The sequence below is a fragment of the Rhamphochromis sp. 'chilingali' genome (assembly GCF_963969265.1).
Source record: "Rhamphochromis sp. 'chilingali' genome assembly, chromosome: 2".
Lineage (NCBI taxonomy): Eukaryota > Metazoa > Chordata > Actinopteri > Cichliformes > Cichlidae > Rhamphochromis > Rhamphochromis sp. 'chilingali'.
Genome location: NC_137930.1, coordinates 41,703,024 through 41,724,228, shown reverse-complemented (window position 1 = coordinate 41,724,228; position 21,205 = coordinate 41,703,024). Strand labels below are relative to the sequence as shown.

General features: G+C 45.6%; 1 protein-coding gene across 3 annotated transcripts; it reads right to left on the bottom strand.

Annotated features, from left to right (window-relative positions):
• Window positions 1-814: 814 nt before the first annotated feature.
• On the bottom strand, window positions 815-11,900 carry ythdc1 (YTH N6-methyladenosine RNA binding protein C1). 3 transcript variants are annotated; one of them, XM_080866415.1, is made up of 17 exons: window positions 11,726-11,900; window positions 10,560-10,661; window positions 10,000-10,289; window positions 8,929-9,322; window positions 8,773-8,835; window positions 8,580-8,695; window positions 8,195-8,303; window positions 7,974-8,091; window positions 7,229-7,313; window positions 7,002-7,156; window positions 4,723-4,802; window positions 4,554-4,590; window positions 3,227-3,266; window positions 2,912-2,977; window positions 2,530-2,721; window positions 2,251-2,435; window positions 815-1,660 (listed from the first exon to the last, which is right to left on the bottom strand). In XM_080866415.1, the coding sequence occupies exons 1-17, from the start codon at window positions 11,751-11,753 to the stop codon at window positions 1,651-1,653; spliced, it is 2,070 nt and encodes a 689-aa protein (XP_080722541.1). In that variant the 5' UTR covers window positions 11,754-11,900; the 3' UTR covers window positions 815-1,650. The 3 variants fall into 3 exon arrangements, with proteins under 3 accessions (XP_080722541.1, XP_080722540.1, XP_080722542.1); XM_080866414.1 differs by having other exon boundaries at window positions 822-1,660; window positions 8,929-9,325; XM_080866416.1 differs by having other exon boundaries at window positions 830-1,660; window positions 8,580-8,674; window positions 8,929-9,325.
• Between the last annotated feature and the right edge of the window lie 9,305 nt (window positions 11,901-21,205).

The window sequence follows — 21,205 nt, the reverse complement described above, 5'->3', positions numbered from 1 at the left end:
AAATTATGACTTTTAAAAATTAATTGTTAAATGGTTACATAGAGCCATGGACCTCTGCCTTTCAGGGCTCAGAGAGACAAAGGATGACACACGAAAGCAGTAAGCATGTTAATGTGATTGGTTAAAAAGTCGGGGGAAACCACGGATTTAGAATTGGGTCCCCTTATCTGGCTTGAGTCTAGTATCTGGCTCACATTTCATATCCTGCACCTATTGGACATCTCTTTGTAACAGGAGATGACTCTTCCCACATCACCATGGCAACCACATCCCCTCCTCTGGTCAGGCCTATAGAAGTGAAGAGAGAGAGAGCTCTCCCTAGCTCCATTATTTACATAGTTGTTTTCTGGGTAGTGGTGTCAGTGTGCACCAGCCTGCTTCCAAGCTCTATTGTGTAAATCTCTACCATTGGAATGTGTGATATAAGTGTGGCATTTTTTTTTCTCAACACTCTATTCTGCATTACATATTTGGGCAGATAAAACATAAATGTAAGTTTACTCTATCAGAATGAAATTTCAGATACAAGTGGTGGAAAGCTTTCTCCAAAAGGTGGACGGTGCCTTCGTGATAGGGTGAGGAGTTCAGTCATTTGGGAGGAGTTCACAGTAGAACCACTGCTCCTCCACATCACAAGGAGACATCTAAGACTGTCGCCTCCTGGGTAAGGTTCTCCTGGGAGGAGTCCCCCAAGTGTAGACCCGGGACATGCTGGAGAGATTGCACTTCAGATTAGCAGAAGAAAACAACTAAATGATTTACTGTTTTATTTTAGATTTTAACCTTTATAGAAGTGGGTGGGTGAACAGCGTTCATTGTTCATAATGCACGTCGCACTCTTCAGTTGCAGTTTTTCGGATGTTCATTTGTTATATTTTAATAACACGTTAACTTTTGTCGTAACATGTTTTCATATCATATTTAACATCATTTTATTTTAAGTGTTTTTCTGCCTCGCTGTCTGGAGTATAACATGTAATGTTGCTAATGCACAATAAGATGCTGCACAGTTAAGCATCATGGTTCATTATTTAAGAATGGGATTAATGGTTTAAAACAGCTTTGTTGTTGTCAGCTTACATTAAACAGTTCTCAAATGTAACTTCATATCTGAGTGTTTCTTAGTGCTAGACCAGTCGATTAGTCAAAAAAATTTTTCCATGGTTAGTCGACTAAGACATTAGTCCAGGAACATCTTTAGTCTACACGGTTGTGTTGACTACCACAAGGTGAAGAAGGTCTCAGTTTGATGCTTTATCCACACGCTGCATGTCCTGCAGCCAATTTGGATGATCTTAAAATGGTGATCCCGAAAATGGTGCTCCAGTTCTTGCCCCTTGGTCGCCCACTGTGACGTATCAAAACTACTCTCTGAGGCAGGTATCCTCACCTGAATATACACCCGGACCAAACTTTAGTTCATCTGAAGAACAATTCATCTTTAATTATTGTGGCTAACAGCTCATATTTCACTTGGAGACTTAACTACTGCTAAAACTGCATAAATGCACACAACTACTATCATGGAGACTACAGACTGGACCAGATGATGATGATGATGATGATGGTCACCTACAGTCATCACTGTGCAGCTCTTCCTGGGAGGAAGCAGGAATATGAAGCGTTACGTGGATGTGCAGGGAGCCCCACTTAGTGCGTCCTAACTCCCCAAACAGGAAGTGAAGAAAACAGGGAAACGGGATGAGTTTCATACTTAAAAACATTTAATTTGAAAGCTTTAACAGGAAACACTGCACTACTTTTCAGAATAAAATGAGAAATTGTTACAGAAACATGTTCATAATAAAAGTTTCTTCCATTATCTTATGACATCTTAGATCTGAGTACTGGGTCTAGATTGCTTCCACCCTCACGTTGGGCATCACCAGACTCTCAAAACATAAAAAAAAAATGAACACAGAGCATTGTGGGAAATCTGGCACTGCACCAGGAGTCACACACAGGCTGCCAAAATAAAAGTTTTGACCAAATATTTCTTTGTACAAGTTTTCACTTTATTCACATAAAACTGATGATGTCATCACTCAGTTTGTTTGTTTTTAATTCATAATTTTCAACAAAAACAGCAAACCAGTCAAAAAGCAGTGCGGGCTGCCAAAAAAAAAAGAAAAAAAAGAAAAAGAAAAAAAAAAAAAGCAGTGCGGGCTGCCAAAAAAAAAAAAGAAAAAAAAGAAAAAGAAAAAGAAAAAAAGCAGTGCAGGCTGCCAAGAAGTGATGTCATCAGATCACCTGCGGTACCGCCCCCTCTCCTTGTCCCTTTCTCTTTCTCTGTCTCTATCCCTCACTCGCTCTCGCTCTCTGTCACGGCGCGGGCCACCTCGCTCACGCTCACGCTGACGCTCTCGCTCCCGCCGGCTGCTCACCACTGCCTGCGTCCGCCGCAGGAAGTCGTCCACTCGCATGTCATAGTCGTGCTGTATGATGGAGGAGGGTGAACAAAAACAAAAAAACAGTAAGAGGCTGTGCTGATCACTAATCAATACGCCTGATTGGACTGAGATAACTTACTGGGCTGGACGTGAAGGCGCGGTGCTGCGGTGCTCGTTGCTTATCTCTGAAGCGAGGGGGCGGGGCCTCGTGTGGTGGCAGGGGTGGGTGGTGATGATGGTGGTAGGCCTGGTGAGGGGGAGGCGGTGGGTGGCTGTGGTGGTAGTAGGGTGGATGGTGTGGGGGTGGCTGCTCCACGCCGGGATAGCCCGCCTGATGACACACGTGGCATCATCATTAGATCAGTCTGTAGTGACTTTAATAAAGGCTTTTAATCTGAAAATTCTCATGCAACATCTTAAAACACAAAAACAGTTTCCTGCTTCCAGGTAAAATGCATGTTTTCATCATCCGTCACAGGCAGGAACAATCGATCAGAACGTGATTAATAACCTATTCATACCAGAGTCTGCCAGGGCGCCGGGGGGCCGACACTGTGGTGGTAATCCCTCATATACTCGTTATAGGACTGAAGCAAGAAGGACAAAGGTGAACACAGGTAAGGACACAGCTAAACACAAGAAAACCCCTTCCTGTCTGAAATCAAATGATCTGCATGTGGTATTTGTGATGATTACGGGCTGTTTTTAATGGAAAGACTGAATCATTTACAGTTTTATTTATGTTCACCCACACCTCTAATCAATACTAATCAGACTAATCAATAAACAATCAGTGAAGTGATAAGTAATCAATGAAGTGAAACGTTTGGACCCACCCCATTGAGAAACACGTCTCGTCTTACGCCAGAAAATCGCCTGGAAAGAGAACAGATTCATGAGAAATTCAGACTTTCAAATTTTATTATTATTTTTTTTTAAATTCAAGACGAAAGTTTAGATCCTTTGAATCTTCACTTTATCATGGTGGAGGAGTTTCTGATCAATATATGAAGGGACTTGCAGGTGGCAGAGTTTAGTGTGGATGCGGTCCTGTGGGTCTGCCTGGGTGTGATGGTTGGGTATAGACCACCTGCCATGGCCGTGGTAGTTGGGCGCCAACCACAGGGGCAGACCTCAACAGTCTGGTCCCAGCAGCCCATACCGGCAACAGGAATGGAGGACGTCACACTTGTGGTATGGAAGGAATCTGAGCAAGCACGTGAGGCTGAGAAGCCAGCTCAGCTTCTGGAACTGGAGTTCGGCACCTGGATGTTTAGGGGTTCCTTCATGGACTAGAGTTGTTTCCGTGACTGAGCACAGAGCAGCACCTCACCCCAAGAAACATCTAGGAGCTCCACTTTAATTCTGCCAAGGGCAACAACAATGTCACCTCGATCTGGCACGATTGGGAAGAATGACCTGCTCGTCCTGAACCTGAGTGGTGTTTTGTTATTGGTTCGTCTATAACGAACACCATGTTTGAACTTAAGGGTGTTCATAATTTTGTAATTGTATCACCAGATCTAAGGCCTCAGGTGAGGAGAGGAGCTGAGGTGTGAACGGATCACCACCTGATGGAGAGTTGGATCAGATGCATGGAGTTGTGGCTGTAAAGTGGTTGGTACCTGTCGTCTGGTAACCCTTTAACCATATGGTGAACAACAGAGGAGCTATCGAGCTGAATAGAGTCCTTTTGAGCTTGCTAGACTCTGGACGTATAGTTGGAGGTGGAGGAACACCTCTGAGGATCTCCTAAATTCCTCTGCAAACCATTCCAGAGAGGAAGCAGAGTCTGAAGATCAGGTGCATGACTTGCCCTAAAAGACTTCCTGGATGTGTCCCCAGTTCTTGCACGTCATGCGCCAGTCTTGGTTGAAATACCCACTAGTAACTCTGGACTGACAGACTTTGGTGATGATCCCCTTTGTAATAAGGTGAACCAGAAGGATCACAGCTGGGGATATACCTGGAAGGTCTAAGACTGGGTACAGGAGAGTCTGCTGTCAGCTGAAACTCAGATTCAGGAGGAACAGTGCAGCGTTTGTTCTGGATGTCTGGTCAAAGACATTTGAAGATGTGATGAAGTTTCTAATATCAGTCTGATTACATCAACTCAGGGTCTAAGAGGAATACAGAAGAAACCCGATTCCAGGTGTGTCTCACCTGTCCACTGGCTGGCTCCTCAGGTCCTGGATGAACCCTAAAAGCACGACACATAAAGTTCGGTTGAGGTGACAGTGAATGGCAAACATTCAGGTAACAGGTGTGTTCGACACCTGCACCTGAAAATCTGGGTCTTAGTCGGCTGTTTAAATGGAAGCTGCACATTAACCTGCTCGCTGGCTGAAGTCTGGTGGACCGTCAGGTCGCAGTCGCTTCCTGCCGTGGAGGTCATACTCTTCAGGTCGACGCCTACATAAACAAGTCCACAGGTAAGACACACACATGCACTCAGGTACACTCCATCACACACACACACACACACACACACACACACACACACACACACACACACACACACACCAATACAAACCGGATACTTCCTCAGATCAGACTCCAACACAAGAAGAAATCCCCCACCCTCCCCCAAATCCGTTTTCACACACAAACTCGAACTGCAACACAATCAGCCGCTCTGTGTGGTTCACCTGTGACTTCACCTGTGACTTCACCTGTGACTTCACCTGTGACTTCACCTGACGCTTACCTGGACGAATCAGATATCACACAGGTCTAGTAACAGAAAGCTTTGAGGATAAAGACAGACTGATTTGGACATTTACACCAGGTGACACCTTCAATTTGTGCCTGGAAACAGCTTTGTCTGTAACATGATGTTTAAACGCAAGAAAGTCAGACGCTGATAAAGACCCTGTTCAAATCCTGTTCTGATCCTATTCCAGTCCTATTATGAACATGTTTCAATCCTGTTCTGGTCCTATTCTAGCCCTGTTCAGATCGTGTTCCATTCCCATTCTGGCTGAATTAAGGTGCTGTTCCTGCCCTACTCTGGTCCTTTTTAGGCCCTGTTCTGATCCGGTTCCAACCATATACCGATCCTATTCTCATTGTGCTCTGGGCCTATTCCAGTGCTGTTCCAAATTTGTTTTGGCTTATTTTTAAATCAACTGATGTCCACACAGAATCTCCTGTTTTAAAAGTTTCACTCTGAAGGATGAAAACAGAATCTGCAGTCTGACAAAGTCTCTCTCTCTCTCTCTCTCTCTCTCTCTCACACACACACACACACACAAATAAAAAAAAAAAAAAAAAAAAAGAACAAATGAAGAAGAACCTCTGAAAGGGACAACATACCGCTTCTGCTGCGTATGAGGGAGGGGCAACACTTTAAAAAAAAAAAACAGTTTTTCTCCTCATCAGTCCATGTTAAAGGCTTTTATAAACCCTCTTATTTTGAAAAGGTGAGGGGTGATGATGATGATGGTGCAGTCCTGTCAATCAATACACAAAGCCCCGCCCCGTGAGCCCTGCCCCGCCCCTTCCAGACCAGCAACAGTCCTTAAACAGAAATGACAAACTGCGTCGTCTTTCTGTCGCTCCGTCCATTCGATTAATTTTATGCTCACTGTATTCGTCCATCAGAGCGACACACACACACACATCGACAACCAGCTCGCCGTCCTGTGTGTGTGTGCCAGTGGGAGGAGAGGGGAGGAAGAGGGGAACATGACTGTCCTTTCATGTGGGGGAGGGGTCACTTTTTTCAGTCCAGGGGTATATTTTTTTTTTTCAGTCTTTTAGGCACCTGCAACTTTACCTCATACAACCAGAGGGAGCCCCGCCCCCAACACACCACACTTCTCATTGGATACAGTCCAGAGGCCTTGCCACAACACACAACCTTACTGGATACAGTCCTGAGGCCCCTCCCCTTTAGACTCACCACACCTCAGTGGATACAGTCCAGAGGCCCCGCCCCCTCCTGACCAACCTGTAAAACCCGGTCAAACACCTGAAACAGTCCATTGGGGTCTCAGATGCTCCCTTACTTCCTTTTTTAGTTCTACCTCGCTCACCCTCCCACCCCCTCCTTCGTCAGTCCAGCCAGTGACGCTTGTCCTTTCTGCTTTTATTCTGAAAGGGTCAGCTTCAGTCCAGCTACAAATTTTCACTTTTTAACCTCTGAAGTATCAAAATCCTGCGAAGACAAAGAGCTTCAAAGGACAAATTTAACAACAACAAAACTTCAGCTCAGCTACGTAAAGACTACAGACCTAAAAAAACAAAACAAAATTCAGCTAAAAATTACAAAATAAAACAAAGAGATGTTGCTCAGCTCACACTTCAAAGGAAATGAAACTCAAGTGAAGGGTTAAACTTCCTCTGTGACGTCAGCTGTTTAACGCTTGTCGAGGACTTCACTTCCTGCCTGACTTTAACACCTCGACCAAAGATGCAGAGTGAGGCTTCGCTCCGGGAAGCTCCAGACTGGAAAAATAACAACCAGAGAACCAGCAACGCGAGCCACGGGAAAGCTAGCCGCCAGCTAAGGGCAGCGGCTGTCTCCGTCGTCCAGCATCAGGTGGCGCCGTGGTCACAGCAGAAGAAGAAGAACAGGAAGCGGGAGGAGGAGCTTGATGATTGGCTAACCTTCCCGGTTCACGTTGTGGTGGTCGGCCCCGAGGCCGCGGCTCCGATGGTGTGCGACGTTTGTGACGAATGCGGCGAGCCACCTGGTGAATGTCCACGTTCTCATCCAATGGAAACAGGGCACAGAGCTGAGCACCAATGTCCGGCTGGATCTCCTGAAAGAGACACAGATTTGCATCATGTGATAGAACAGGAAAACGTGATTCGTAATAGAACAGTCAGCTGACCTGGCCGTCACGTCCAATTTTCACCGGCTTGTGTTCGTTCCAGGGGTTGGAGAGGTGGGCGGTCTTAATGAAAGGAAGCTCCCTCCTGAAAAGGAAATAAAAAAGAAGACAACACTGAATGAAGTAGCCAGCAAGCAGCAAGCAAGGGCATCAGCGGTGAACCATCACACAACACGTGAACTACATCTATGCAGAGGTGGCTCCAGAGGTTCACACCTTCAGCAAACGTCATGAGGCAGAGCCCCAAAATCCACCAACGCAAAAACACAGAGCAGCCTGCTGTGGCGACTCCTGGAGATTTATTCATAACACGTGAAAAGACCCAGGAAAACCGAGTTAGCGATAAAAACGATAACAAAATAACGCTAAAAACCGATAAAAACCCTGAAAACCATACATTTCACACCCGAGCCTCAACTCTCGCGGCCCGGTACCAAATGACTTGGCCCGGGGGTTGGGGACCGCTGAGCTAAAGAGCTGACCTAAGACATGGACACACCCCAAACAGCAGCCAGCCAGCCAGGGATTTCACGTTTCACAGGTAGTTATTTTCAAAGCCAATATCCTCGATCTGTTGGTCAAAGCCCAGAATCAACCCAATACCCTCTGCCTCCAGTTCATCCATAAAATTTTGTCCATAAAATTTAAAATCAGAACCGGAGACCGAGATCAGTCTAGGAGAAGTCAAACACTCACCAGGAACCAATAGAAACAGAGTATAAACCTACTGGATGGAGCTGTTTACCTGCAGAGCCAGTCAATCTTAAAGACTCCTCCCAGCATCTTGGCATTCATTCCAGCAGGGAGCACCCAGTGGATCGGAGAGCCACCATGATGAGACTCTGACGCCAAACGAGCGAAACCTGAGGATAAGACAAAACAGACCAATCAGAGTTAAGAAGAGGATAAGGTGAATAAGGTGAACAGACAACGACATATGATACTGAAAACCTCTTTTCCTCATACCTTGGAATTTTCCACTTTCCCTCACAGAGAAGATGAGAACGACGCTCCTAGCTGAGCGGAAGGCAGCATTGAGCTTCTTCTCGTTCACCGGCAGTGTCGACCAAACACCCTGTAAACGCCAGAAACACCAATTCATCCTCAGCTATCAGAACAAAACGGGGAACAACACAGGGGGTGACAGGGAACGATGACAGAGGGAAAATCGAGGGGAACAACAAGGAATGACACAAACTACACTGGGGAAGACACGGGAAAGAGAGGGAACAATGAGGGGAACAACACAAGGAGGAGGGGTGACAACAGAAAATGACAGTTGGAACCATGAGGGAGGTGACATGGATTGAAAAGGGGAACAATGGGGAACAGCGAGGGGGTCAACGTGTACCTTAGCTTTGGCCAGTGACACATTCTCGTGGTTGTTGCTCTTAATGAGGAAAAATCGGGCATCTCTCAGGATATAACGCAGCTTGCTTGTTGGATCTACAACAACACAGGAAATAGCTGTAATCTGATTACTTGCAACTCAGTAAAGGTATAAGTGTAGTAACGGGTAAGTAACCATGGAATATTGTCCTTACTCTCCATGCCTTTACGAACTGCACGGACCGACGATGACAGCTTCTCCCGCTTCTTTTCTGAACCTTTCAAATTAAAAGCAGTAATTTCAAACATTACGTCATCGTTTTTTATTTCTCCTTGAAAAGAAAAATGTACATTACTAACTCTATGGTTACCTGAGGCCTCGGAGGCGGAGCCTGAGTGTGCTGACTCGCCATCATCAGAGAAGCTGACAGAGGAGGCGGAGCGTGAATCACCAGCCTCGCTACGTGTGTCATAGTCATTGCCCTCACCACCACGACGGTCGTACTCTTCTTCTTCCTCCTCATCCTCCTCCTCCTTCTCTCCTTCCTCTTCCTCCTCCTCCTCCTCTTCTTCTTCTTCCATACCTTCTTCCTCCTCTTCCTCCTCTTCCTCCTGGTCATCTTCCTCTTCCTCCTCTACATGGGAAGCAGCGGGGGAGGAGCTGCCCGATGCCTGTTCTGAGCCGTATTCTGCTCCTGTCTCGTCCTCTGATTGGTTCTCCTCCTCATGGGGGGGGGGACTTGCTCGCCGCTCATCACGGCGTAACTTCTGAAGACAAACAGGAAGTTAATACGAATGGCTGGAAACTAGGGCTGCTCAATTAATCGAATTTTAATCACGATTACGATCTGGGCTTTCAACGATCATTAACAATGACTGAGCCGATTATTAGCCCCTCCCTCGTGCTTTACTCTCGCGCTGCTCCGTGTGGCAAATCGAGCGCACCTCTCTGCATTTCGAACACGCGTCACAACAATTAAGAGGACCCGAGGGAAGCTCGGAAAGCTAAGCAGAAGTTATTTGGAGAGGAGAGTGACTGCCGTTGGTTGAAAAGAGGTAAAAAAAAAACTTCAGTGGTGTGGAAACATTATGGGTTCGCTGAGTCAGACATGGATCAAGTAGACATAGTGTGTAAACTTTGCTACGGTGTCGTAGCTGCACCACAGAGCAACACTACAAAGTTTACTAAACATAGATGTTTACATTTTTCATTTATTTTTTATATTGCAAACATTTGCACTGTTATCAGTATTTGCACACTATTTTATATTATTTTTTGACAATCTTTAAAGTCATTATTCAATACATTGTTATTGTTAAATAAATATCGTCAAATAATCGAGATCTCAATTTCAGTGAAAATAATCGTGATTATCATTTTTGCCATAATCGAGCAGCCCTACTGGAAACCGTTAAAATTATACTTTTAGTGTAAGCAGTACCTGACTCAGACCCTCCAGGCCTCTCTGGGACTCTCGCCGTCTTGCATCCTCTCCTCCACGGCTCCTCGTCACCTCTCGGGCCCCACGTCTCCCCTTTCGTTCATCATAATACTCATGACGGTAAGTGGTGGAGTGCCGGCCGCGAGGGCTCGACGCCTTTTTAGAGGAGGACAGAGATGGCCCTGGAGCTCTCTTATTGGAGGATGATGACCTAGAAGTACCGTGGCCTGACGAGGAGCGGAGCCTCTTTAGATCCTGGCTGTCAGAACGCTCGCTCTTCCTCTTCGTACCTGACAGACAGCGATGAGGGCTTAATAACATGCACAGTTTTTAATAACTTAGGTCAGGAATGTTCGTGATACTGTCTAGTAGTGTCAGTATGTTTAACAGGCTATAGTAACATCTGTAGTACCAGCTACAGTAGTACCTTTAGAATACTCTCTATAATACTGTCTATCTTCTTTAACTGTCTGTGGTATTCTCTGTAGTACCGTTTGTAGTATTCTTTGTAGTGCTGTCTGTGGTACTGTCTTTAGTATTCTCTTTAGTACTGTCTGTACCTTTCTTGTCGCTGATGTCACGCTCTGTCTCGGGGTTGTACAGCTCGTCATCTTGATCAGGAGCTTCAGTCAGTAAATCTTCCAGAACGTTCAGCTCTCCATCTGAAACCACAGACACACACACACACACACACGTGTGAGAAGGACAGGTAACGCACACCTGGCTGATTAGGCAGAAGGAGGACTCTGTTATTGTCTGTCTGTGTTGGTGTTTATAGACCAAAGCCTGGGTGACACACCTGCTGATATATCAGATTTGATTTCTCACATCTGAAGAATGAAAGTTAACAAGTAAACCTAGAGAAACCGCATACCTGTTGGAGCCCACAAGCAACAATCAATCTTGGCACAGCCGGGCACAATGTAAAGTAAGTAGTCCACAACTTGTTGACCCAATAAAAGTACGTTTGTAAACATATCATGTCGGAAAGGACTCATAACTAACTCCACATGAATGTTAGAGAGACCCATCGATATTACACTAACATAAAAACTTATAAGAAATAAATCTGGAGCTTTGTTCACAGCTTTCAGGAACACGTTGCTTAAAAAAAATCTCCGCTGCCCATAAAAGCATCAGAGGAAACTGAACATCGCCTGGTCCTGTCCAGATGAGGGATTTAACATCAATTACCATAGTGTTTTAGCAGGTAAACAGAGGAAGCTGACTCGTTAACGCTCTCGTCGTGTTTACGCTCCTCTGATCACTGCTGGATTTAGCCACACGTCTCAGCCAATCACAGGGCAGCAGCTCTGTACCAGCCTGTTTACCTGTAAACAGTCTCCCTAGTTCGCTTTTATGCGATCAGATATGTCGTTAAAATCGACCAAATCATTGACCCCTCACCCCCGAACACGTCAGAGCTTACTGTGGCCCAAAACGAACTAGGTTCCGGTTCCACCTGTTCTCAGGCGTGCTTAAAGCGGCCTCAGCCGTAAAATCAGCAGTTTTCTGATCGGAGTCTGATGCAGTGAAAGCGAGCCGCTCATCAGCGTCGTGATGGATCAAACACGAGCTGCTAACGCACCGACACATCAAATGGTCACGCGCCCGTCAGCAGCATCGATCATCACAGTTATTATCGATTAACGATCCGCTCCGAGCGGCATCAAACAAAGGCAGCTCGTGGCTAATGCTAATGCTAACAAAGGTCCTCCTCACTCACCTTTGTCCTCGCGCCGGTCGGCCGCCATCACCGCCGCTGTGCCGCGCGCGCAGGTACCGCTTCAGGTGAAGGTGTAGCTGTAGCAGATTTGTTGGGAAGAAGAAGCTACCGGAGGATCCGAGGGTCAGCAAATGGCGGACTGTCTAACAGCAGCGTCTTCTTCTTCTACTTCTGCTGCTGCCAGCCGACAGGTGAACACCGCCACCTGTCGGGCCGGAGCACTGAGTCTGCACAGGGCACAGAGAGGGGCTGAACGGGATTTCTCAAACCTGAACGTGACCACATCACACAGACAACCGAGAGAAACCACATCACAGAGCATAAAGGTCGCATGCACTGCAAACCGTTTTATTCTCCGCGGGAGTTTGCTTCATTCATCCTGGCCGCTGTTTACATCCCGCCAGATGCAGATGTGCAGGCAGCTCAGTGCGCACTCGCGGAGCAGATACTGCACATGGAGCGGACATTCCCGGACTCTCTCATCATTGCTCTTGGGGACTTTAACAAAGCCAATCTGAGCCATGAGCTTCCCAAATACAAGCAGTATATTAAATGCCCGACCAGAGAGGAGAGGACATTAGACCACTGTTACAGCACGATCAGCGGGGCCTATCGTGCAGTGCCCCGCGCTTCACTCGGACTTTCTGACCACGTCACGATCCACCTAATCCCCGCGTACAGACAGAGGCTGAAGCTCTCCAAACCTGTCGTGAGGACCAAAAAACTGTGGAGCAACGAGGCTGTGGAGGAGCTTCGCACGTGTTTGAAGTCTACAGACTGGGACACAATGAAGGCTGCTTCTAACAGCTTGGATAAGTTTACGGACACTGTCACCTCCTATATCCACTTCTGTGAGGACAGCATTGTGCCATCACGCACCAGGGTGAGTTATAACAATGACAAACCCTGGTTTACTCCTAAACTCAAAAAGCTGTGGCTGGAAAAGAGAAAGGCGTTCAGAAGCGGAGACAGGGACTGCTACAGAGAGGCCAAGTACAGGTTTACTAAAGAAGTGGTCATTGCTAAACATCAGCACTCTGAGAAGATGCAGCAGCAGATCTCAGAGAATGACTCGGCCTCTGTGTGGAAAGGTTTTAGGAATATCACCAACTACAAGCCTAAAACCCCCCACTCCACTGATGACTTGCTCTTGGCCAACACCCTTAACGACTTTTACTGCCATTTTGACGAGCCATCAGGCAGCCTTCACACCTCCAACGGCCCCAACTTTGGACACTCATTCCCCCACCTCTCCCCCCTCTGGCCCCAGTGTTTTCTGGCATTTTCAACTCCTCACTGCAGGCATGTCATGTGCCTGCCTGCTTCAAGTCCTCTACCATAATCCCTGTCCCCAAGAAACCTAGGATCACTGGACTAAATGACTGCAGACCCGTGGCTCTGACATCTGTGGTCATGAAGTCTTTTGAGCGCCTAGTTCTCTCCCATCTCAGGACCCTCACGGCCCCCCTCCTGGACCCCCTGCAGTTTGCATATAGAGCCAACAGGTCTGTAGATGACGCCATCAACATGGCTCTACACTTCATCCTGCAGCATCTGGACTCCCCAGGAACCTACGCCAGGATCCTGTTTGTGGACTTCAGCTCTGCCTTCAACACCATCCTTCCAGACCATGTCCAAGCTTTCCCAGATGAATGTGCCTGATCCCATCTGCCGGTGGATCACTGACTTCCTGACGGACAGGAAGCAGCATGTGAGGCTGGGAAAGAATGTCTCGGACTCCCGGACCATCAGCACTGGCTCCCCTCAGGGCTGTGTTCTTTCTCCCCTGCTCTTCTCCCTGTACACCAACTGCTGCACCTCCACCCACCAGTCTGTCAAGCTAATCAAGTTTGCAGATGACACCACCGTTACTGGACTCATCTGGGATGGGATGAGTCTGCCTACAGGAGGGAGGCTGAATGTCTGGTGTCCTGGTGCAGCCACAACAACCTGGTGCTGAACGCCCAGAAGACAGTGGAGATTATTGTGGACTTCAGGAAGCACAAAGCTCCACTCCCCCCATCATCCTGACTGACACCCTCATCACCTCTGTGGACTCATTCCGCTTCCTGGGTACCACCATCACCCAGGACCTGAAGTGGGAGCCCACCATCACCTCCGTCATCAAGAAAGCCCAGCAGAGGATGTACTTCCTGAGGCAGCTGAAGAAATTCAACCTGCCAACACGGACGATGATGCAATTCTACACTGCAATCATCGAGTCCATCCTCACCTCCTCCATCACCGTGTGGTACGCTGGAGCCACTATCAGGGACAAACAGAGACTGCAGCGTGTTGTGCGCTCTGCTGAGAAGGTGATTGGCTGCAGACTCCCATCTCTGCAGGACCTGTACACCTCCAGGACACTGGGGCGTGCAGCTCTGATCTCAGCTGACCCTTCTCACCCTGGACACAGTCTGTTTGACCTGCTCCCCTCAGGCAGGAGGCTCCGGTCCATTCGCACCAGAACCTCTCGCCATAAGAACAGTTTCTTCCCCTCTGCTGTTGGACACATGAATAATAACCGTATGACTGTTCCCACCACTAACACATGACCCTACGCTGTGTTCACTGCATCATTCCATGTTTGGCACTGATCACCACCTGCACTCATGTATATATCATGTATATATCTATCTACTTAGCACTTTTAATTCTTATTCTTATTTTTATTTATTTATTTATTTATTTATTTTTCATGTCTATTTAAGCTTAATTTATGACAGTATGTTTGCACTGAAGCACCGCAGCAATTTCCTAATGTTGTAAACCTGCTCAACATTTGGCAATAAAACCCTTTCTGATTCTGATTCTGATGTACACCCGAGAACACACCTGTGTCAGAGAGGGGAGCAGTGGCGGTCCTAGCCTGTTTGGCGCCCCGGGCGAACACTCCCTCTGCCCCCCCCCCTATGCATAGTATGCAAACAGCTACCAAACAGCCATTATAATTCGTCATACAATGAGAATAGGACAAATCAACAATTGACAATGACTAATTAATATTGTGCTGAACACAGTCCAAAAGATTCAGTAAGCTACATCAAACAAACGTAAACAGACGTTTTCACTATCCCTACTAATTGATGTTATCTTGTTGTATCTCTGTTGTGGCCAGTGCTATCCTCTATGCTGTTGCATGCTGGGGTAGCAGGTTGAGGCTCACAGATGCCAATGAACTAAATAAACAGATCCGCAAGGCCAATAATGTTGTGGGGATGGAGCTGGACTCCGTTAGGGTGGTGTCTGAGAGGTAGATGTTGTCCAAGATAAAGACAATGTTGGATAACACCTCCCACCCACTCCATGACATACCGACTAGTCACAGAAGCACGTTCAGTGAGAGACTGAGATTACCCATGATGCACCACTGACCGACACAGGAAATCATTCCTCCCTGTGGCCATCTCCCTGTACAACTCCTCCATCTAACACACTGTAAACACTGCAATCCGGTTGTTTAGGGATGACACGACGAATCCTACTTCCGGGCCTAAAGTAGTCTGCGTTTAATATGGCTTTTGTGTTGTTAACATGTTTAATGTTATGTATTTTCTTCTATTTGATCTCAAAAAGCTCCTAAAACAGTCAGTGATCACTGTTGACCTCCCTCGGCTTTTATTACCGCTAATCATTTATTTAAGCTCAGTTTTTGAAACCTTAGGATGTAACTACAGCCCAGCCCATGCAGCAGTATATGAATGACTAACCTCGTATTGTGGATAGATTATCTCAGTTGTTCTCCTGGCTGAAGTTTGGTCCTTTTACAGCATCCTGCCATGTGATTACATTTGTTCCTGACCACCAAGAACACTCACGGTAACTTTTATCGAGTGGGGAAAAAAGTTAGCTTGTTTATATTAGGCTAACATAGCTGTGTCGCTAGCGGTAGGGTTGCCAACTCCCTGAAAAATAAATAAGGGACACCTCGTGGCCAGGGCCGGGCAACCCAGTTGTCTTCACCCTTCCCAGTGTGGTAGCTCTTTTTTTGTGTGTGAAATTATTTTTTAACCATTTGACTTGAACTTGATTTAAGCAGATGCATATTCTTTGTGATATGACCATATGTGAAACAAATGATCATTTAGCCATTTATTTTTAGCTCAAAATGACAACATTAACACAGTAAAACAGGTCTCTTTCTTAAACAGAAGCCTGTCATGCTTAACTTTTGAGAATAAAAGTAAATCTTTCTTTAAAAGAACTCTGTCCTGCTTAACTTAAAATTATATAAATTAATAGAAAGCAATAGAACAAAAATATTCTTGTAACAGTGCACATTTAGTGCATTTAGTACAATTGGCTTCAGTTGAGGTATTATTTCAGCTTTTCTAATGCTAATCAGCTGCTCCTGTTTGTAAACCCGCTTGTTCCCATGATTACGCATCTTAACTCATCATCATTATTCATCTATGTATTACTTTTATGTATTAGTGATCTATTTGTTGTAATCATCTATCCTTGCAGTTGTTTATTACACAAAATAAATTATATTATTACACTTCTGGCCACATAGCGCTGATATTCACTGCACATGCCCATATTAACCTTAACCAGAGGGTTTAAAAAAACAAACCAGTGTTTACATACCATATCTGCTTCTGCCGTGGCCTGGTGGACAAGAAATTGGTTAAGGGTTCCCCGAGCTTTCACGCCCCTCGTGTTCTTCATGTGCCCACCATTAGAAGCATGCCTATGGAAAAAGTGCGCCAGCACACAGTGCAGTGCGCTTTATAGTGCACTTTTCCAGCCAGGTGTTTTCCTTTTCCCATTCCTCCCTGTACTTTTGCAGCCTTTTTTTTCTTTCTCTGAGCGAACAAACATTGCTGCTCTAATGCTGGGCTCACACTGTGCGATTTTTGGCCCATTTTGAGCCGATTTTTGAGTCGTGCGACCGATTTGGTGATCGGCCCGATTTTGGCCTTCATCGTGCATCGTGTAGTATACGTGGGGTAACGAGAAGCGATTAACACCTCACGACCAGCTCCCGATCATCAATCGCTCGTGAGGGTGTCACCACAGGCGCTCACATTGCTCACGCGCAAACACATAAACGTCGGTGAAAAAGATGGAGCAGCACGGCTGTGCAGCGTGTGATCTGGACACAAGCGATGGAGGCACAACTTGTAGAACTTTGGAAAGCTCATCCGAGCCTTTTCGATGTGGCATCACAAAATTATCACGACCACAACAACCGTGAAAATAGTTGGATTTACACTGTTGCTCAATCACAGCTGCCTTATTAATGTTTTTCATAAGCAATTTAGCAAAGTTGATGGTGGCGGTGTGCGTGTCTGTGTGAGTGAAAGACAGACAGAGAGAGAGAGCGACAGATTTTCTGTTATAACCTTCATTTTATGGAGGCACAGTGTGCCGTCCGAGACTTGCACCGCAGTGTCGGCGTTTGTTTCCCTGTTGGCCGGTATTTTCACCGTAAGCGACCTTTCCTCGACCAATGAGATAAGCGATAATCTGACTTGTCATACTCGAATTGTCATAAGTGTGCTGTCAGCGCATTGGTCACAAAGCAGGAGAGGGGCTGGGAATTATGTTTTCAAACAAAGTGTTAATTCCATTAAAAGTTATAGACTACTTTTGATTCTCACTGTATTACGGGATAAAGTGCGTCCCTTATTAGCTCAATACGGGACGTGAACTTTTGTTTCTAAATACGGACGATTCCGTTTTTTAAGGGACGGTTGGCAACCCTAGCTAGCGGTCACCAGCTAGCCCAACTTCAGTAACCCTACAAACGTCACTGCTGTTTAGTTTTCTGTCTTCATTTATGCTGGAAGTGATAACAGAGCTGTACGTTTTAATTTGTTTCCAAAACCCCGGAGTCAGGACATGCTATATTGTATTTAGATAGAAGCTAGCGAGCTAACTTCCTGCTAACGTCTAACTCCGTTAAATGTCATAAATTCCATTTTCATGGATGCCTGGATGTTAAACTCAATTGTTACACCTGGTAGAGCAGAACGCTGATCATTTTATTAAAGATGAAAGACTTTAGACAGTTTTTCAACTCTCAGTAATGCCATAGTGATCGTTTGATATATGGACCTGCAGCGGAGTGTAGGTCCAGACACGGCTAGTGACGTCAGACTGAACAACCGGATAGTTACATCCTTTTTCCACACGTTCTTTTCTACTCTGGAATATTCTTGTCAATTTTCTTGATATTTATTTATAATCACCTCTGTTAATCCTTGATATTTATAATTGAGTGATCTGCATATATTAGTGCTATTTCTTAATTGTGTAAAATCTGTATAATGTATTGTTTGGAGTTTAGTCTGTTAATGTTGCTATTTTTACCATTTCTTCTTGGAGCAACTGTAACCCACATAATTTCCTTAAGGATTAATAAAGTATTCTGATTCTGATTGTTTCAGGATGACCTGCCATTATCCAATGACACATCTGCTTACCTGCATCTTTGGCTCATTTCTCCTCCTGTTCTTTTCTATTTTTTCTAAACTGAGGACCTGATGGCTTTGAACTTTTCTCATCCATCTTCCATTGGTTTTAATTTTGCACTCCAGTATGAACACAAATCCCCCAACCCGAGGATCACCACAACATAACCTAATAGACCTACACCTTAGTTCACAGATTTGCTTTGTCTAGGGTGTATTTCTGGGATTTCGCACAACCCAGGATTTAAATCATGAATACATAATGGGCTTGGATTTACAACATTATAAATGAAATGTGCTCTATTTGGAAGCAGCAGGCCCCCCTCCCCTTTCGACAGGTTGTATGTGAGACTTTAAATTATCAAACTGAAAAAAAATTATAAATTGTTATTGATCCCTTTACCCCTGGTCCTAAAGTGTATATTTATTTTCTCACTCTTCTTATATTTATTGTTTGTTTACTTGCACTGCTGTAACTGGAGCCTTGTCGTCTCGTCTCTCTATATACTGGGGCCCGTTCTTCGTACGTCGCTTACTACATCCAAGATCAAATGACACATCCAAGATCAAATCATCGCGCTAACCGTGAGCTCGCTAATCCGGTTCCCCGAACACACCTGCTGTTGACGATTAGTACAGCTGGACGCAGTAATGTGACATCACTGGGTGTCATAAAAGGGGCTACGCATCGATAGTAGAAACATTGATCGGCAACCCTCTGATTGGTCGGCGAAAATGTCGAAGGAGCGCGCTCGGCTCGGTATTTTTCGGCAGCAGAGCAAGAACTCCTGAGTGAGGGATTTCAGGAGTTTCAGAGTTTAATCAGAACGCAAGGGAACACTGCAAAGGCTGCAAAAGCAAGGAGAGAGGGCTGGCAGAAAGTTGCTGACAAATTAAACTCGTAAGTAATTTAATAATAATAATAATAATAATAATAATAATAATAATAATATATTGGATTTATATAGCGCTTTTCAAGGCACCCAAAGCGCTTTACAATGCCACTATTCATTCACTCTCACATTCACACACTGGTGGAGGCAGCTACGGTTGTAGCCACAGCTGCCCTGGGGCAGACTGACAGAAGCGAGGCTGCCATATCGCGCCATCGGCCCCTCTGGCCAACACCAGTAGGCGGTAGGGTAGATTTATTATATTACACTATATTATCCAATATTATATTACATTATATTATATTGTTATATTATATCCTCTTTCACATTAGAGCCACAACAGGACCCACTAGAACATGGGAACAAGTAAAAGTGAAATATAAGAATATTCTACAGAATGGTAATATTTATCACTTATATTGCTTTTAGTCTCTTGGAAAGAGAGCCTGGAATAATCTGTTTGTTTATAACAGCAACCAAGAAAAGGGCAGAGGAAAAAAAGACAGGTGGTGGTCCTGCACCCCCTCGTCAACAAGTTGGTTAAGTGAATAATACCCTCACGGGAAAATCGATATCTCTCTATGAGCACACTGTCGCGCTGAGCTAAAGGATCCTGTCTGTCCCGCAATATACGCTGAATTCTGAGGACTCTCCTTATCAATCTTGCACCTTCCGCAATGGGTTGGTCGCGTATACGGACAGGACATGGCTGCGACAGGCTTCCCAAATCCACCTTCGCTTTTATAGCCGTGGTCTCTCATCTTGATTACACGAAGTAATTTACAATTGCTACTCTGAAATATGAATTAAATCTGTAATAATCACATACATGTAATAGAATATTAATAGTACATTTCCCTTTTTTAGGAAATGACCTGTATGTATCTGTGTGAAATCAATAAATGGATCAGGTGCTGCATTGTCTTTAGTTACATTGATGTTATTTATTTATGGTGAAACAGTGGTGGAATATCGCTGTTGCTTTCGTATGAATGACGCGGGCATACCTGCGTGGCCGCGATCTAATCCTGTTTACATAAAGTAAACCTGCTCCCGAGCAGGTTTACGCTTACGGCTCTGTTGCTATGACAGCAAGTCCCGGATGAGCTTCGGGGAACCGACTGATCCAGGATCACGCGAAATCGTCAACAATCTAATCCGGCTAACCTACTTAGCGAGGTACGAAGAACGGGCCCCAGGACTGTATGTAGCGGAGATGACAATAAAGTTTACTTTGACTTCAGCAGCAGGCGCACCGAGGGCTCTCGCGCTCACTTTTCGCATACAGAATTTCGAAAAAACATCGGTGCAAATTATAAGTCTGTATCATAATGTCTGGTGTTTTCGTGTTTGTTGGTTTGTTTTTATTTTGCGGGTAGGTTATTAGATGCTGCTCCAGCCAGCCAGAGAATCCCCCGCCGCCCCGCCCTCTCCTCCCTGTGCCGCAAGCAGTAGGCGCACCTCGCAAACGAAGGGCGTCCTTACTCCCAGCAAATGGGCGATAGAAAGCCGATCGGTGCCTATGCCATTCCCAATATGCGCTGGCTAACGTTGGGGCAGCATGAGTACGAGCAAAAAAAATTTTTTTGCCGATACCCGGGATGCCGCCCCCACCACGATGCCGCACCGGGCAACCACCTGTGTCGCCCGTATCAAAAACCGCTACTGGAGGGGAGGGCGGTGCAGCATCCTGTTCTGGTCTGCTGGAGTATGGTGGCTGCAGAAACCATTACAGAGTCTTTGACCTGAGCACTTTCCTCTTCAGTCTGAGGATGCGGCGTGATGCCATGTTGTCAGTTGATGAGATGTCAACAGTTAGGAACATGATTCAGTGTGGAGATGCAGTTTTTTTGCAGGGTTTATGAGAAATCATTGGATTTAGTTTTTATTTACATTTGCTCAGCATGCTGTCTTTGAAACAGTGTTTTTAATTCCAGATTTTTTCTGCAGGTGTGGGGCCTCAGAGCTGCACACACCTGACATCAGCTGTAACTTGTCAGGTAGATCTCCATCCTCAGCTCAGTATTACCTGTGTAAAGGTGTGTCAGTGAACTTCAGCGCACAAACCTGGACACAACCACAGTCAAAGTGTGTGTGTGTGAATCAGAGGAACACTGAAGCTGTTCATTCTGCTGCTTCATCTCTGAATCATGCCAACCCCAAATCAT